At 48.0% G+C, this 17,137-nt stretch overlaps 1 protein-coding gene across 2 annotated transcripts in view; it reads left to right on the top strand.

Annotated features, from left to right (window-relative positions):
• The window catches only part of LOC122219799 (diphosphoinositol polyphosphate phosphohydrolase 1), a 133,227-nt gene extending 119,959 nt beyond the window's left edge, over nt 1-13,268 (top strand). For both annotated transcript variants that reach the window (XM_042938494.1, XM_042938495.1), the window contains exons 4-5: nt 1,975-2,059; nt 4,868-13,268. In XM_042938494.1, the coding sequence (XP_042794428.1) occupies nt 1,975-2,059; nt 4,868-5,046 (264 nt within the window). In that variant the 3' untranslated portion in view covers nt 5,047-13,268. The remainder of the gene's footprint in view (nt 1-1,974; nt 2,060-4,867) is intronic.
• Nucleotides 13,269-17,137: the final 3,869 nt, after the last annotated feature.

Below are 17,137 nucleotides of genomic sequence, written 5' to 3'. Positions count from 1 at the left end.
AAGCTGTGGGATGGATGTTTTGTTAGGCCTGAAAACATTAATCTCAGTGTCCATCTCCATCAGAGCTCTTGGGTGACCAGGTGCACTGTCGATGGCAGTAATATTTTGAAAGGAATCTTTTTTTTTTTTCTGAGCAGGAGGTCTCAGCAGTGGGCTTAAAATATTCAGTAAACCATGTTGGAAACAGATGTGCTGTCATTCAGTCTTTGTTCCATTTATAGAGCACAGGCAGGGTAGATTTAGCAGAACTTTGAAGGGCCCTAGGATTTTTGGAATGGTCATTGACCATTGGCTTCAACTTTGAGTCACCAGCTGCCTCTAAACAGAGAGTCAGTCTGTCCTTTAAAGCTTTGAAGCCAGGCATTGACCTCTCTAACTATGAAAGTCCTAGGTAGCATCTTTTTCCAATAGAAGTTGAAAATCTGTTGTTGAGTGTAGTCACCTTCATGATTGATTTTAGCCGGACCTTCTGGATAACTTGCTGCAGCTTCCACATCAGCACCTGCCGCTTCCCCTTGCGCTGTGGTGGGAGGGAGACGGCGTCTTTCCTTAAACTTCATCAACCAAGGCTTTCTTCTGCAGCGTCCCCACCTCTCTCAGCCTTCATAGAATCGAGAGTTAGGGCCTTGCTCTGGAATAGGCTTCGGCTTCCGGGAATGTTACGGCTTCTTTGATCTTCTATCCAGACCACTCCAACTTTCCCCATATCGACAGTAAGGCTGTTTGGCTTTCTTGTCATGCGTGTGTTCACTGGAGTAACGCTTTTGATTTCCTTCAAGAACTTTTCCTTTGCGTTCACAAGTTGGCTAACTTGTATAAGTGGCCTAGCTTTCAGCCTTTTTTGGCTTTCCACATGCCTTCCTCACTGAGCTTAATCATTTCTAGCTTTTGATTTAAAGTGAGAGTAAGAGACACAATTCTTTCTCTCCCTTGAACATTTAGAGGCCACTGTGGGGTTATTGATTGGCCTAATCTTAATTTTGTTGTGTCTCAGCAAATAGGGAGACCCAAAGAGAGGGAGGATGACAGGGAGGGACAGGAATGGCCGGTCAGTGGAGCAGTCAGAGCACACACATTTGTCAGTTAAGTTCACTGTCTTACAGGAGTGTCGTTTGTGGCACCCAAAACAATTACAATAGTAACATCAAAAATTATTGATCACAGATCACCATAGCAAATATAATAATAATAAAAAGTCTGAAACACTGTGAGACTTACCAAAAGGATAGACACGAAGTGAGCAAGCACTGTTAGAAGAATGGCACCTATGGGCTTGCTCGATGCAGCGTTGCTGTAGACGTTCGAGTCGTAAAAAAGCAGTCGCTGTGAAACACAATGAAAGAAGTTATGCCCGGATTACTTATCCCGTCCCTACCTCTCTTCTTCTTCTCTCAGGGTGTGAGGAGGGCAGATAAGTGTAGAGAAGACAGGAGGAAAAAGAAGATCCGAGTCACTATCGCAGAGGTGGAAGAAACAAGGAAATAGGCCGGGGTAGAGGTTTGGAGGGAGGCGGAAGCAACTGAGAAATCGGGAATAGAGATGAGCCAGGTTAGCAGAAGGGGAGATGCGTGACGTCAGAGCTCGCTAGCACTGATAGAACCCCCGCCACCCGCAGCCTCTTCTCCTTCTTGTGTTTCAGCGAGTTAAATTTACTTGGTGCCTTTTGCATGAGAGATCACAAACTTCATTCTCACAGCATTCCTGTGAGGTTGTACTGAGGGGAAGGGGAAAGAAAAAAGAGATTAAAGCCTCGGCTTTAGAAGCCCAGCCAAAGAGCACAACCTTAAATGCAAGTGTGGCCTGTTCTAAAGAGGCCATCTGGCACCATTCCCTGTATGATTGATTGTAGGACAATTAAAAGTGAAAGGAATCCTTGTATCTGCGCTCTGGACATATGGCTAAGAGTGTGTTTCACTTAAGTAATCTCAGCTCTCTAAGGGAAAGCTGTTTCTCTGTCCTCTCTTTGCCCTTCAGAACCAGGAGAGGAAGCACAGAACGTATGTCTATGTGCTCATTGTCACAGAAGTGCTGGAAGACTGGGAAGATTCAGTTAACATTGGTAAGTTGTCCCCAGATAGCCTCCAAAATGCTCCCCACAACGGGCCCTGGCCCACAGGTCATCACCCAGAGCCAGAAGTGAGCCTGATAAAAGAAATAATAGAAGGATACGTTTAATGACACAAACATGTCCATTTTGAACTTGTGAAAGTTAGTATTTTGAAGTGTTTAAAAGGAAGTTGAAGTTGGGTACGTGGTCCACAAATAGAAACATAGCACGTAAAAATAAGAAAAGACTGTTTCTAAAGTCGAATCGGACCCTCCTCAGCAGGTACCGATCCTTCTCCACAATGCTGGCCACGAAACCCCCGCTGAGAGCAGACCCTCGGTTGTTCCTTGTGATGATGCTTGTTCACATGGTTGGGGAAAGCTGTTGGTTTGGCGGGGTGAGCCTCTCCCTCCAGAGTCATTTAATAGACACGGAGTCGTGGGAGTAGTTTCCAGTGTTACTCCTATTACCCTTTGGGTGCCCCTGCCTTTCTCCTAAGGAGCCGTTTTCTTTGATCTCTCAAATCACTATTGGATGTGTATCTTTTGAACTAAAAACATAGGTGATCCAATGGTTGGTTCATGGTTTAATCTTTTGCCTCTAAAGGAAAGTATATTCTAGAAAAGTGTAATATTAATTTAACAATGTCTGTTATAATCGGCGAACGGATAAAATTCACTTGCTAGAACCTCTCCCTTTATTGTGTGTATGCGCTTTGCCACCATGGCCCTCACACTGCTGATTGGGGCATCTCACAGCCCTTCAGCTTTTAACGGCTTCATATCTGGTAAGGATGCAGTATGCTTAAGTAAATAAATTCAGTGGGGGGTTATTAAAAATAGACTCCTTGACAGCCAGTGCTAGGGCTTTAAAAGGAGACAGAGATGAGTGTGGTGTGGCCCTGTCCTCAGAGCACTCTGTCAGGCGGGAGTCACACACTTGTGAGAGGAATTTTCAAGGTACCATTGCTCTATTAATATCCAACAAGCCTTTCACCTTGTACTACTTCTGAGAACTGAAATAATGAAATAATCTAAAATATGGAGGGTAACTCTGCAAGCCTTGCTTCCAGTGAGCCTTTTCCAGGTGGAAATTGGGTCTTAAACGGACACCTCCGTGAAGGATAAGTGAGCTAAGGCACACTCGTCTGATGGAATGTCACGCAGCTGTTAAACGCGGACTTACGAAAGCTAGCGTACCACGGGGAGGTGCTTATGAATTGGTGTTGGTGAGTGAGGAAAGCAGGGTACAGAGCGATATACACATGACTTAGAGCTACTTTAAATAGGAATTTGAAATGAAAACAAAAACGAGGGACTGGCTTTGACCTACAGAATTGGCAGTGACGAAAGACAAGGTAGCAGTGCCGGCGGGGTGCAGTGAGAACGGCATCCCAGCACACACAGGCAGCCCTGGAGCTCGGGATGGTCTTTCTGGAAAGCAGTTTGGCATTACAGGTCACAAGGTCTTCGGAGCCCAAATGTTTTATTCATCTCAGTTCTAGGCATCTTCCTCTGGGAGGCTAAAAGAAAAAATAAACAGATAAAGTGGTTTTTTTTAATTGTAGCATGATTTATAACAACTGAAATCGCAGACTGTTGATGTCCAGTGATGGGGACGCGGTTGCGTGAATGGCAGCACGTCCATGCTGGATGTTACGATGTAGTGCAGCCATTAAATGTCACGTTTGGCATGACCTAGAAGAGCGCTCCAGAAACGGCGTGAAGTAAAAAAAAGAAGTCATAACAATACTGATCATAAGCAAGCTCTTAACAGCATGTGCTGTGCCAGGTCTTGTTCAGACGGCTTACATATTAATCCTCACAGCAGACTTGTGAGATAGGTGCACTGTCCCTACAGATGAGGAAAGTGGGGCACAGCTCAGTACCTAGTGCAGCCACTTATGCCCAACTGACAGTTCATGAGAGCCAGTGATGCGATGGGAGCCCAGCAGATTCGCTCCAGCAGCCATGTGTCCAACCACAGCACTCTTACTAGAGCTTCTCCGGATTCGGGGCATCTTAAAAGCACGATCCCAGTTACAGCTGTCAAGCGCAGTGCCTTTTTCCAGTTCGATGAAGGAAAAGCAAAAGGCACTAAAATATTTAGAGTAGTCCTTTCTGGTTTATAATGTTAACGGGTAATTTCCATATTCTTCATACTTTCTTCCATTTTCCAATTTTAAGCAATCCTCTTTTACTGTGAGAGAAAAAATAAAGGATTTTAAAACACGAATTTGGGCGGGGGGCGGGGGGGTGGGGAGGTAAGATAACAGACCGAAAAGTTAATAGTGATGGTGTTCTTTTTTTAAAAATATTTTGTAATATGTTAGTACATAACTCTTAAACACAAATTTTAAATGAACATCTGATTGATTACAAGCAGCCATCCTAATAATTCTGGAAGCTGACGCTCATGTTGAGTTTTGCAGGAGGTGGGGATGCTGGCTGCACCTCGGGTGTGTACCTGCAGGCCGAGCAAGGCCCAGAGGCCCAGCAACACAGGAAGAGACCCCGAGCAGCGGCTCTCTCTGGAGGGCGCGGTGTACCGTTAGCCCCTCACTCTTCAGATGTCAGCATTGCACATGGTCTCTTTCCTGCATCTGACACCCGTAGTGTTGGAGGCATAGAAGCGGGCTTGCATTGTTCTTGTAAGAAAAGAGAGTAAGGAAAACTAGCTCTGTAATGCATCGTCTTAAAGTGTTGATAACCGTGGCTTTCCTGTTTTCATCTGCATTTTCTCCAGAGTTATAAGATCAGAAACTTTTTGTCGCTTCCCTTTTGTGCTGATTTTTTTTTTTCTCTCTCTCTGCCTCCACAGGAAGGAAGAGGGAATGGTTTAAAATAGAAGATGCCATAAAAGTGCTTCAGTATCACAAACCGGTGCAGGCATCGTATTTTGAAACGTTGAGGCAAGGCTACTCAGCCAACAACGGCACCCCGGTCGTGGCCACCACGTACTCGGTTTCTGCTCAGAGCTCGATGCCAGGCATCAGATGACTGAAGGCTTCGTGTAAGAGGAATGGAAATTGGAAACTAGACTGAAGTGCAGATCTCCCCTCCCCTGCTCTTTTCACCTCTCCTCACAGGCCTCCTCTTCAATAAGACATGATGGGCGGCAGAGAAAGGGTTTATTGATGATGTTGCTGTTTGGTGTTAAGTGATGGGCTTTTTCTTCTCTTTTTATGGAGGGGGGCGGGGGGATGGGCATGTAATTTGTAAGTACTTTGGTGCATGATCGGTCCCTCCCTTCTCACACCCCCACAATTGTCTAAGGAGACAAACAGCCTTCCCTCTGCCTTGGATTCTGAAGTGTTCCTGTTTGTCTCATCCGAGCCCTGGCCAGACATTTTTCTTTGATTTTTAATTTTTTTTTTTATTAAAAAGATACCAATATGAGATGACACCTTTCAAGAATTTGTCCTGTACTGCGCTGTTCAGTCCAGTAGGTTGGTCACTTCCACTGCAGGATACATTTATCTACACATTATATACTGGGCATATAATATGTAAATAAATGACTTTTAGAAGAGGAATTTAACCGTTTAATTTTTCAAGGTTTGGTCTTGTTTTTTAAATTCGGGGTGTTTCTGGAATGGAGAGCCTCGGAGTTAATTTACCTTTTTGTTTTTGATGCTAGTGGCTAGGTAAGTTTCCCTGTCCGCTCCCCTTTCCCCAGTCACTGACTGTAGTTCTATAGGGTACGGAGAGTTTAGCTACCTTCCTAGTGCTCCCAGGACTCATGGCCTTCTCTTCTCAAAGCTGTGTTTCCATGCCAAGAAAGAAACAGGAAGAAACCTATTTTCTTTTTTATTACCGAGTCAGGAGCAAATGGCCTCAGCTCAGACCTGGAGAAACAATGATAGAAATTGAATTCCTCCCTACATGTTGACAATAGGGATTTGAACTGGATTCTTGGGATTACTCTCGCAAAAACTGGAGCATCGAGCTTTGTTTCTATCCTGCTGGTTGGAATTTTTTCCATAATGCTACTTATTGCCAACAGTGGCCTCTCTCCTTGTGCATACATGCCTTACACCATGCCGAACGGGATACTGTCCTTGTGCTGAAGCATCCAGCTGTACTTGGCAAACGCCAGGGTTCGGTCCCGTCCCCATCCTGGGTAACCATGTTAAGTTCCTGAAAAGTAACACGGGAGGAAAATTCAGGTGTTGGCTTATCTTTGTGATGTTACAGCATTTGGAATTGCACCATGGAGCATGCACAGAAATATTAAATTTGTCTCCCACTGGGATGCAGAAGGTCCACCTTCTGCTGAGAAATCGTGTGGGAGAATGCTCCGTCATTTACTAGAACGGCTACATAACGCATTGGCTCAGTGCAGCTGTCGCGTTGGTCTCTGATACAGGTTTCATGCTGGCTTCACTTGCCAGTTGTGTTGTTCGGTTGGGAGGTGAACAGAAAAGGGTCTTGAGATCGAGGGGTGGGCCTGGGAGTGGGGACACTGATCAATCCCTGGTGTAGGACAGGAGTTCGTTGCTGTCCTCTTAGTGGCATCTCCTTTGTCAAAACGTAGCCAAGATGTGAAATTGAAATCGTAGTTCTCTTTATTTAAAACTTCTAATAAATACTCAAACGTTGAAAAGTTTTGCTCTTCCCTCCCACTAAAAGAGATGTATGTATCCAGTAGGCCTGTGTCATTCAGTGTTCCACATTTTGGGGGACATCTTTCGGTGAGCTTTAAACTTTGCCGTCTGTTCTCAGTTTGCATCTTCTCCCAGTCTTGAGGCACCGATCCAACAAGTAGTGCCCACAGTTTCCTTAGGATGCTGTCCTACCTCTGGGATAGGGATGCCCCCAAGTAAGGGTCCCAGTGGATAGAAACAGTACCATGGGATTTGAGTCTAAATACCAACTCGCTGTTCACATGTCCTACTCAGAAACGAACATATTGCTGCTTGTTGCCTAATTGAGAGCATTGTAAGTTTCTGTCCAAAGAAATAAAGGAGAAAATGAATTAAATTCAACTAAGCACTGAGTGGAATCCAAAAACACATTCTTCCAACTAAATTCTACCTTTATGATATGGATTGAAAGTACTTCGCAGGAAAACAGTCAGTACCCCTGAAAAGGGAACTGCAGCGTTCATAGTGATTTGTGCATTTTTTTTTAATTGTCTAAGGATGCTTTTACTGGGCTGGTGTCACAACACGTTACCCTACCGGGTCCACTTGGGATTGATGTTGGCGTCTTTGGGTCAGGAAAGTGAACTGTGCCACGAAGCATCTTTCAGTGACATGAATGGATCCTATTAATGCAGTTAACTGAGGAAATTGTGCTGATGCTTTCTTAACTGACAAAAAGAGGCTTTGTCCAACCAGAATTGTTGAAACTGGTGCTATTTTCTGTTGCACTGGGATTCTGATGAGCAGGGATTGGTGGTTTTTTCCTCCCTGGCACTGTTAACAACATGGCTGTCTTTCCTGGTGTGTGGTCATAGCCCTTTTGTGATAGATTACTTAGACCCCTGGGTGCAATAGCCTTTATACCTCCCCAGAGAAATCAAGGAGAAGCAAAAGGAAGCACAGAAATCCTACTTGCAGAATCTTTCTTTGACGCTGATTTGCCATGAATTCTACAAGTATTCACCTGATTCAGGCTTGACAGAAACCAGTTGTTGTGTACAGGGCAGGTTAATAAAGTCTCTTTCTCACAGTGAATTTGCATGTCCTAGATTCGGGTTATTACTGGGGCATCCATCACAGTCTGCCATGCTCAGGATAGAGAAAGATAGCATTGGATATTTTTAAATAAAACTTTGTTTTTAGTTTACAAATTTGCAGCCATTGGGGGAACATCAGTGAGGTTATGCCATCTTTTTGGACCAGGACTGTGTGTGTGTGTGTGTGTGTGTGTGTGTGTGTGTGTGTGTGTGTAAGAGAAAGGCTACCGGGAGTCAGCTGTATTAGATTTTTTTGTAGCCTCCCAGAATGGCGCAGCCCATGAAACAGAGGAGTCTTGATTTTCCCCATAGCAAACATAGCACGATGGAAAAGTTAACGAGTTGACCATGTTTTGTTTTTACAAGTGTCTGCGGCCCCATCTGCCCTGCGGGGAGAGGGTTCCCTCACTGCTGAGTCTGAGCTGAGGCCATCTGGTGGGATCAAAGAGTGTGGGACTATATCACCCGCCTTGAGGCTGCGGAAGGCCTAGGAGGTGGCTTCGCTGCAGGATTTCCACCCTCTGCATCATGCTGAGTGGTGCTGTGGAGCTGTGAGGCACCTGAGGCTTTGCTTCTCGCAGCCTCTGGGGAGCAGAGTGGGTCACTGCCCTTCAGCAGCTTTTGCAGCAGTTTTGTAAACGTGTTGCTACCCCGTCAAGTTCCTTCTTGACAGATATTTTCAGTTTTGATGTTAGGAGTCAGTCTCTTAGACTGGCTTAAAAGAAAAAAAAAATCACCTCTTGTTTTGTAAAGAAAACAAAAGTTCCACACAGGGCTGCTGTTCCTCCTTCTTCCCCTTTTGCTTCTCTACATCTAGTGCTCCTTGGAGGCTCACCCTGAACCTTGTTAACCAGAGGAGTAATCGGTCTTCTGCCGGACCCGGCTGTGCATTTCACACGTTGTACTTGTCATTTTACGGGCTTGTCAGTTCCATCTAGTGAATGCTGCATTAATGCCTTCGTTGGTTTCCCCAGCTGATCTTTTTTTAAAACTTAGCTTAGCCTGAGCCACGTTTTCTTTGTTTTTTTGTTTTTTTTAGTTCACAAAGAGGATCTAACAACCACAGAGCGATTTTTACCACAACTGTGTGATTTGTAGTATTTCTGAAGTGTTCTCGAAGTCCATCCCAGTTGAGAGAAAATTTAAAGTTAGAAGAAATCCCTGGAGAAGTCTTCACAGTGGGCTGTATTTCTGCTTTAAGAGACATGAGGATTCGTTAAAATTGCTAATTGAGCCTCGTCCTGGTCCCATCTGCATTTCAGAAAATAATCCACATCTTTATAACAAATAGATGTGTTAACGCAAACAGCTCTGGGGTGAGGAGATTATTCAGTGGTGATTACATAATGGGACAGCTCTTGTGGTTCTTATTCTTGAAACTCTACAAGAGGTCAGGCCTGAAGCTATGCAGGTCATACTGCCGAGTTGAGGCGACAGTCACTTCTGAGCCCTGCTGGGATGGAACCTACTTCCCCAAGGCTGTGGGAATCTTCCAGACTGTGCAGCTGTCCATGTCAGTGACCTCAGCCTTGCTCCATCCGGGCACCCATCTCCCTTAGAGTAGGTGGGGAAGCACCACAGGGTCAGCTTCTGTTCTCCAGGGTGAGCCTTGCAACAGAGACCTCACCATCCCGGAAGAGCTGTATTTTCCATGTCACTTTAGATGTCACCTAAACCGACGAGACATTCGAGATTTTCAGGTAGTAAATTGGGAAGCATTGGCTGCAATCCATAAAAGATAACTGTTGTCTGTATGTTAGGTGACTTGAGGTCACCGCAGCCCCTGGGAACCTAGAGATGTGAGGCAGACTCTCCTTTGGAAGCCAGCGTCCTTCTTCTGCCTCTAAAAGGGCAGTTTCACATTTTGACCACATTTTTGCATTAGCTGATAACCCTTCAGGGATGTGAGAAGCCTAATCAGAACATCGGAGGAAACGATACCTCTCACCTTCAGATTGATCAAATGGTTTGTCCTCCTAGTCCCCTTAAAAATTAATAAATAAGAGAAAGAATGCCGTTTGGTGTTGGTTTGGACACACTCCTTGAGCTGAGGCCAGTAGTCACGTGATTTTGTGAGTCTGCCAATAGGAAGCCTTCTAAGCAAAAGAGGCATGTGTCTCCCCTAAGGCTTTGTTTATAGTGATGATTTGGCGAGCTTTTAGCTGTCTTAAAAAAGGCGATTGTCCACTTGGAGGGGAGCTCGGAGGCCGTGCGTTCACTCTGAATTCACACCAGGAGGGATTTTGCTGGAGAAGAAAGTGCCTCTGGCCAAAAAAATAAGATTAAGATCTGAAAGGTGGACAGGCATTGCTTCTGTTCCTTGGCAGTCAGCTAATAATTAACTCTGGGTTTCCTTTGGTTTACATTCTCAGTTCTTAACCCCAAACAGGGGCCCCTAGAACACCAAAAACGGCATTTAAAACGCTGGAGATAGCCTTTAAAAGATACAAAAACAGCAGCATTGCCATATTCCAGGTTCATCACCATTTCCATATGCTCTGCATCCTTCCGTACGCACTGCAGCCCGGCCAGATATGGAGACCGCGTCATCACTGAGTTGAGAAACAAATTCTGGGTCTGGAACAATCACCTGCCAAATTGCTTACCGTCTGTGGAAGTTGTCTGTGGGGGTGTACCTTTCACAGAACATTTCAGCAGTATAGTGAAATTGCTCTGGGCTTGACGTCCCAGTCAGGCATTTGGGTCAAAATTGTAAGTCTTTAGGCCTCCTTAGGAAAAAGGAAAGATGCCTACGGCCCAGTGCTGGGCCTTGAGACTGTACCCCCCTCTCCCTAGGGTGGGGCAAAGTGGCACCTCCAAGAAATCATTTTTCCAGTGAGATTGTCCATAAATCCCGACGGGACTTATGAACCATAATCCCAGTGTGAACCTGTCGTAGCACTCTGATGCTCCACTGAAAATGGTATGCTAGAGCGGCTCACAGATCCTTACAGCTGCTTTCACCTCTTTGTGGTCCCATTGCGGGGAAGAAAAGCTTTTCAGGGTTAAACCTTGGTCTTTAACCTCTGGTTTGTTGTGGAGAAAATGTGTCACTGACACAGGATCTGAAGAAGACCTCTCGTTTTGGTTACTTGAGTCCAGCAGCATGACGATATGCCGCACGCCGGGGAAGGTAGAGGCCGATTGCCAAGACACCCAGACCCCAGAATGGTCCATTCCACAGCGAGCCTCCATAGGGAACGGGTCTGAAGTTAGGTCTGGGAGAACTTCCAGAGCACTGAGGTGAAAGAAGGACTCCAAGGGCCTTTGCTCAGCAAGCAGGCAGCTTGTGCTCATCCCCAGAACATGAAGGAGCTTCGAAGGGAATGGCAGGCGTCTGGGCCACAGCCTGCAGACACGAACCTTCCCTTCTGCCGCTTCCCACATGGCTGTGTGCTTTTTGCTCTGAATCCAGGGGGAATCTCCTCTCCAAAATCGAATTTGCTTCCGTTTTGGTTAACCTCTGAGAACCTCACTCACCCTTTCACTCCCACCTGTGGATGGACGTAGACGTGTCGCTCGGGGCCCGGATGCGTAAGTGAGCATAGCCCAGCAGCACAGTGTTGTATTTAGTAGTTAGAAAAACAGCTGGTCCACTCTGTTATAAAAGAAATACGGTATGTGGTGCAGTTTTGTAAATATCAGGTCCGTTTTATTGCTTCGTGGTCTGAAAGCTTTCCGCCGGGTTTGTAATCAAGGAAAAGGCAGATGGCTAGAATAAGTAAAACTTAGTTAATACCTCTGTCTTAAGAAAGATAGCTGCCAGTTTGCCATGTGCTTAAGGAAGTCAGGAGCACTTGAGGATGTGGGGGGCTGTTGTGAAAGGAAAGCAGGTGGCTGTGGCCTGCCCACGTGTGTCAGAGAGGACGTGGAACCCCGTTGGTAGCATCTTTAGATTTGCTCTGGCGGGCCCAGCCTTTACTTCATGGATCTGGTCTCCCATCCTGTCCAACGACCTTGCTAGGGAATGGGCAGCGAGGCCCCAGCTCTGTTTGCCCGGCTACAGGGTGTGGCCTCCAAACGGTATGAGGTTTCTTGAAGGGGCTTCCTCACTACGATTCCCTCCATGTCACTCATCTACCGTCAGCATCAAAAAGGTTAAACTCCCCGGGACCATGCCAGTTGTAAAACAGGTGAACTAAATGTGCTTTTTTTTCCCCTTTCGCAAGTGTGTTGTCCAGATGCAGTCCCCCTTTGGCCAAGTTCAGCAGGAATTTCCAGGAACCCCTTCAATTGAGGCAAGCAGCCAAGATGTTTTGAGTTTTTTCCCCAAAGGACAAAGTCTTTTGTCCCTTCCCCCTAGTGCTCATACATTGTAGCTGAATCTTAAAAGGTCAAGTCTAGTAATAGCTCCCTCCAGAACTGAGACGAGAGCGAGGGGCCCATGCCCCCGGGGACCAGTCCCCCGGGGGACCCCACATGCTCGAACTAGACTGTTCTGATCCCACCACGAGTCTGCTGCTCTCCCCTTCCATCAGGGCCTCCCAGAGGAGCGGACAACTTCACCTTCCCATCATTAGGTCACCTAGCCCGCCGGTGACCATTCTGGAGGGAGAGTGTGTGTATCACCTGCCTCGGCGGTGTGCCTCCTGTTTGTAGAAAGGGTAGAAAGTGGAACATCCAGTGGGCCAAGCACTGCCATCCTTGGAGAGGCTGGCAGAAATGACCCCAGCGAGCTCAGCACAACTGAGGAAACCAAGGAACGGCACTTCTATGGGAGGAGGGGTTGGTTATGGTCCTTTTACCTCTTGGGACCTGATGGTACAGTATGTGAAACTGGATTGGGAACCCTGTGACCCTTCCCCCCAATGCAAATGCACCCCAGGACTTAGGAGCTTCCAACCCATGGGTGCACGGTCTTGTTTTCCATTTCTTGTTTCCAAAACAATCTTGCTTGGTATTGCATGGAAAGTCCCATTTTCCTTCCTTCCTCCTTGGGGCCACCTGCCCAGACCTGGCCCCTTCCCCAGTATCGACCTAGCACTTGCAAGCAAGACCCGCGCGGTGCCCGGAGGCGTTGAGGGGAGTGGAATTTGGTCCGGAGAAGGCGGCAGATACCTGAATATTCTGGCTTCCTCTTCTCAGGGAGGGTGTTTTTAGGCTTCCTTCACACCCCTCCTGTGGGTGCCATTGGGTTGTGGAGGAAGGGCTGAAGAGAAAGGGAGCTGTGTCCAGCCAGCCCAGGTTTGGGTCCGAGACAGGTACACAGCAGATGTGAGTCCCACTCTCCCCCTTTACTGGCAGGCCCGTCATATGTAACCTTTCACCTTTACTAAAGTGTCTGCTTCTGCCGTGCCAGCAACAGAGGACAGACAGACCCTTCCCTATAGTCTGGATAGAGCTTTGGTACTTGCCCTAAAGTTTCACCGTCCCCACATCCCACTCCTTTTTGTAAAAACGATGCTTAAGCCTGTGAGCGTGCTGTTCCTTTCTATGTGTTAATCAGTTTCCTTCCATTTGAGCTGTGTGGGAGGGAAGGGCATTGGAATTGTAGGTTGTAATCTTGTGCCAACCAATAAAAACCAGTATTTCACACACATCCCTGCTCAGTGTTTGGTCTCTTCTTTCTCGAGGTTTTCCTCGAGACACCAGTCTTCTTTGGGTTCCACCCCCGCTCTCTGCTGCAGTCAGAGGTGGCCCTGTTCGAGGGAGAAGCGAATTGGGAAAAGCCCATGGCAGGCAGCGAGACTTGGCGCTTGGTTTCCGCCAGCCCTGCTGCGAGGAGCCCAGGGAGACTTGGGTGGCCTGCCCCCCCCCATCCCAGTGGGGCTTTCCTTCCTTAGGAGCCCAAAAGGGTATGGAAGAGAGGCACGCCACATCTAGGACAATACGAGAGTACGGCAAGAAGTTGCTCTCTTGTGTGGGACCAGGAGTTGGCTGCGGGAGAGTCAGGAAGCCTTTATTTCAAGGACCTTGTCTCCCGTCCTCTCCGGCGATTTGGGGAGGGCTGGAGAGGACGGGATGGGCTAAAGGGCTGGAGCCGCGTTCAGAAGAGGTGTAGCAGCAGGACTTGCGGGCAGAGGAGAACGGGCAGGAGCCATCGGTGGGAGAGCCACGCTGAGTAACCTGGGAGACCAACAGAGAACATTTTGGGCTGTCGTGAAAAACAAAGCATGATGAGGCCAAATTACGAAAGACCAGGAAAGCCCGGCCAAGGAGTTTGGCTTGGTCCACGTAAAGCATTCCTGAACAAGATAGTCCCGTAATGTCGCCCGTGTTTGAGGAGGAGGCAGCAGGAGAGGTCGGAGAGGAGTGGTTTGGAAGCTTGTGCTGCCCAGTCCATGAGGTGATCCAGACTCAGGGAGTGAATGAACCTGGGGATGAAGAGAGGGATATAGAAGCAAGAATAAAGAGCATGTCACGATCAGATAAACATGTCCATCCGCTGAGGCGGGCCGGCCTTCCTGGAATTCTGGTGGCATCACCACTAGCCAAGTTTCGTAAGCGAACAAACCTGATGTGGTCCGTGTACCCAGAGGGTCACTACCAGGCTGAGACTCACACGGAGACCTAACTCACAATGGACTGAGGTGGATGTGCCGGGACGACAGTTGGCTCTTGTATATGATGATAAATGTCAAACCAAGTTAACCTGGTTAGTGCAGTGGCTATCTGTGTGGGTAGCCAAAAATAGGCAGGAAGTTGGTTACGGAACAATAATAACCCGATGACTTCATTCCACCAAGGGCAAATGCCCTATCAGTTGGCCAGGGCACCCTGGGCCCCTAAACTCTGATTCCGCAGCCCTCCTTTGTCCGTCCTGTGATGATCACCCCTCCTTTATCAAAGGATTCCTCCTTTTGCCAGATTGAGTGTGCACAACGAGGCCATGAGCTTATAAACACTGACACAAGGGATGTGCTATGCTTAACGAAACTACCAGATGGCAATCTCTAATTGGGATCTGGGGTCCCCAGAACTCTCCACTCTCCCGTGTCTGACTGTGACAGGCCATTACGCAGGTGGCCCATCACCATCACATTTACTACATGTTGATTGTTCTTCACCCTTCGGAGGATAGATGCAAACTAGGATTATTTTGCTGCAGCCCGGTGTTTCTATAGCCTGTAGGACAAGAGAGAGGTCTGTAGGGTCCCCAAAACTTTGTGCACGGGTGAGGGGAGGAAATGAGCTCAAAGGACACCAGTGCAGCTCTGACCATCCAAGCCAGACTTAGGTTGGCACAATTCTCGCCCATCCCTCAGGCAGGCTGGCTCCCATCCTCTCCAGAGACCTGATAATCGTACCCAAGAAAGCCTGGCGTTGTAAACCATGATCTTGTTTGCTTACCGGTTTCAGTCACATTTGGGGTGTGAAAGGTTTATTTTACCTCCTCGGTCTTGTGACACCCAACGAACAGCCTCTGAGGATGCAGCCACGTGGCTCCATGTTCTGTGTCCTGAATACCAGCAACGTGCTAACCCCAGGACACACAGTCCTCACAGAGGCACCTGCTTGGGTGACAGATGGCATGAAATCGGAGAGATGACAGCCTGGGGAGGTAAGCCATTAGGGGTGGGGTGAGAGGGGACGGTGGAGACAGCTCAAGCAGGAGGACCGTAGGATGGAAAAGAGGAAGGGACCGGGCGCCCGGATGGCTCAGTCGGTTGCGTATCCAACTTGGGCTCAGGTCACGATCTCACAGCTCGTGGGTTTGAGCCCCGTGTCAGGCTCTGTGCTGACAGCTCAGAGCCTGGAGCCTGTTTCGGATTCTGTGTCTCCCTCTCTCTCTGCCCCTCCTTTGCCCGTGGTCTCTCTGTCAAAAATAAATAAACAACAGGGGCGCCTGGGTGGCTCAGTCGGTTGAGCGACCGACTTCAGCTCAGGTCACGATCTCCGGGTTCGTGAGTTCGAGCCCCGCATCGGGCTCTGTGCTGACAGCTCAGAGCCTGGAACCTGCTTCCGATTCTGTGTCTCCCTCTCTCTCTGCCCCTCCCCCACTCATGCTCTGTCTCTGTCTCAGAAATAAATAAACATTAAAAAAATTTTTTTTAAATAAATAAAAAATTTTTTAAGAAAAGAGGGAGTCGGAAAAGGGAGGAAAGACACGTCGAAAGGCTGCCTGCTGTAATAGAAGAGTGAGTGTTGCAATTAGACCAGGGTTCAGGTCTCAGCTGCTGACAGGCTCTGTGATCTTGGACAAGTTACCATCCCTGTTCCCTCCTATTCGGTGGGAGAGAAGTCTCTTTTTGGTGATTGTTTTGAGCCTTCAATAGGTGAAGGAATGTGTGGACGGGGCACCTGGGAGGCTCTGTGAGTTAAGTGTCCGACTTCGGCTCAGGTCATGATCTCGTGGTTCACGAGTTCAAGCCCCGCATCGGGCTCCGTGCCGGCTGCTCCGGATTCTGTGTCTCCCTCTCTCTCTGCCCCTCCCCCGCTCACTCTGTCTCTCTCGCAAAATAAAGTAAAATAAAATAAAAGACATTAAAAAAATAAACAGTAAAAGTAAAGGAATGTGTGCAACGTCCAAGTTGGTGGGTGATCATCCAATGGTAGCCGTGAGTGGACACCTGTTTGGGAATCGCCAAGGGCCGTGCCAAGGTCACCGAGTCACAGCACGTAGAGATCATCACAACGCAGGGGAGTGACGAGTGCAATAAAAAGAAGGCTGAGGGAGGGACTGAGGAGCCGCCGTCTGGGATTCAGAGGGCTGAAGGAATTCTCAGCTGAGGGGACAGCGTGTGCAAGGGGAGGCCACGGCACCGTGCTCGTGTAACGGCAAGTTGGCTGGAACACGATATTGACAGTGAGCCGGGAGGAGAGAGAGAGACGGGAGGTGCCGCGGGAAAGGTCAGCTGGGGTCAGGTGGCTTGGCAGGCCGTTTGAACTTTACTCCGCATGACTGGGAAGCCAACAAAGGTTTTAAAACAGAGCAGTGACTGCATCGGGACGGGCATCTGAGGAAGATGATACCAGCATCTGCCGAGCGGTCCCGGTGTTCCGGGCCCTATGGCCCCGCAGTGTGTTCACGGCTCTGCATTCACATTTCGGCTCTGCATTCCCGCGACGCGTAGGACCTGTATCATCGCCACTGGGTGGTAAAGGCTTAGGGAAGCAGACTGCTTTTGAAAGGAATTGGACCAACTCATTCGAAAAAATCGCAGGGTAAAGTGCCAAGGACGCCTAATGATAATTGTGAAAAACAAGGGAGAATACCGGGCTACGAGGAAGTCCTGTGTTCTGTCTGTAGTAAGACTTAATATCGGGGGGCGGGGGAGGGGGGCGCCCGCCCGGCTCAGCCTGTAGAGCACGCGACTCTTGATCCCCGGGCGGTGAGTTCGAGCCCCACGTTGAGGGTAAAGATGACTTAAATAACAAACCTTAAAAAAAGGGAATCAGATACCATTAAAAAAAAGATTTCGGGGGCGCCTGGGTGACTCAGTCGGTCGCGCGTCCAACTTCAGCTCA

The sequence above is a fragment of the Panthera leo genome, chromosome B2, assembly GCF_018350215.1.
Source record: "Panthera leo isolate Ple1 chromosome B2, P.leo_Ple1_pat1.1, whole genome shotgun sequence".
In the NCBI taxonomy this organism is placed as follows: domain Eukaryota; kingdom Metazoa; phylum Chordata; class Mammalia; order Carnivora; family Felidae; genus Panthera; species Panthera leo.
Note: the sequence above shows the minus strand (reverse complement) of the source record. Positions and strands in the feature narration are given on the sequence as shown.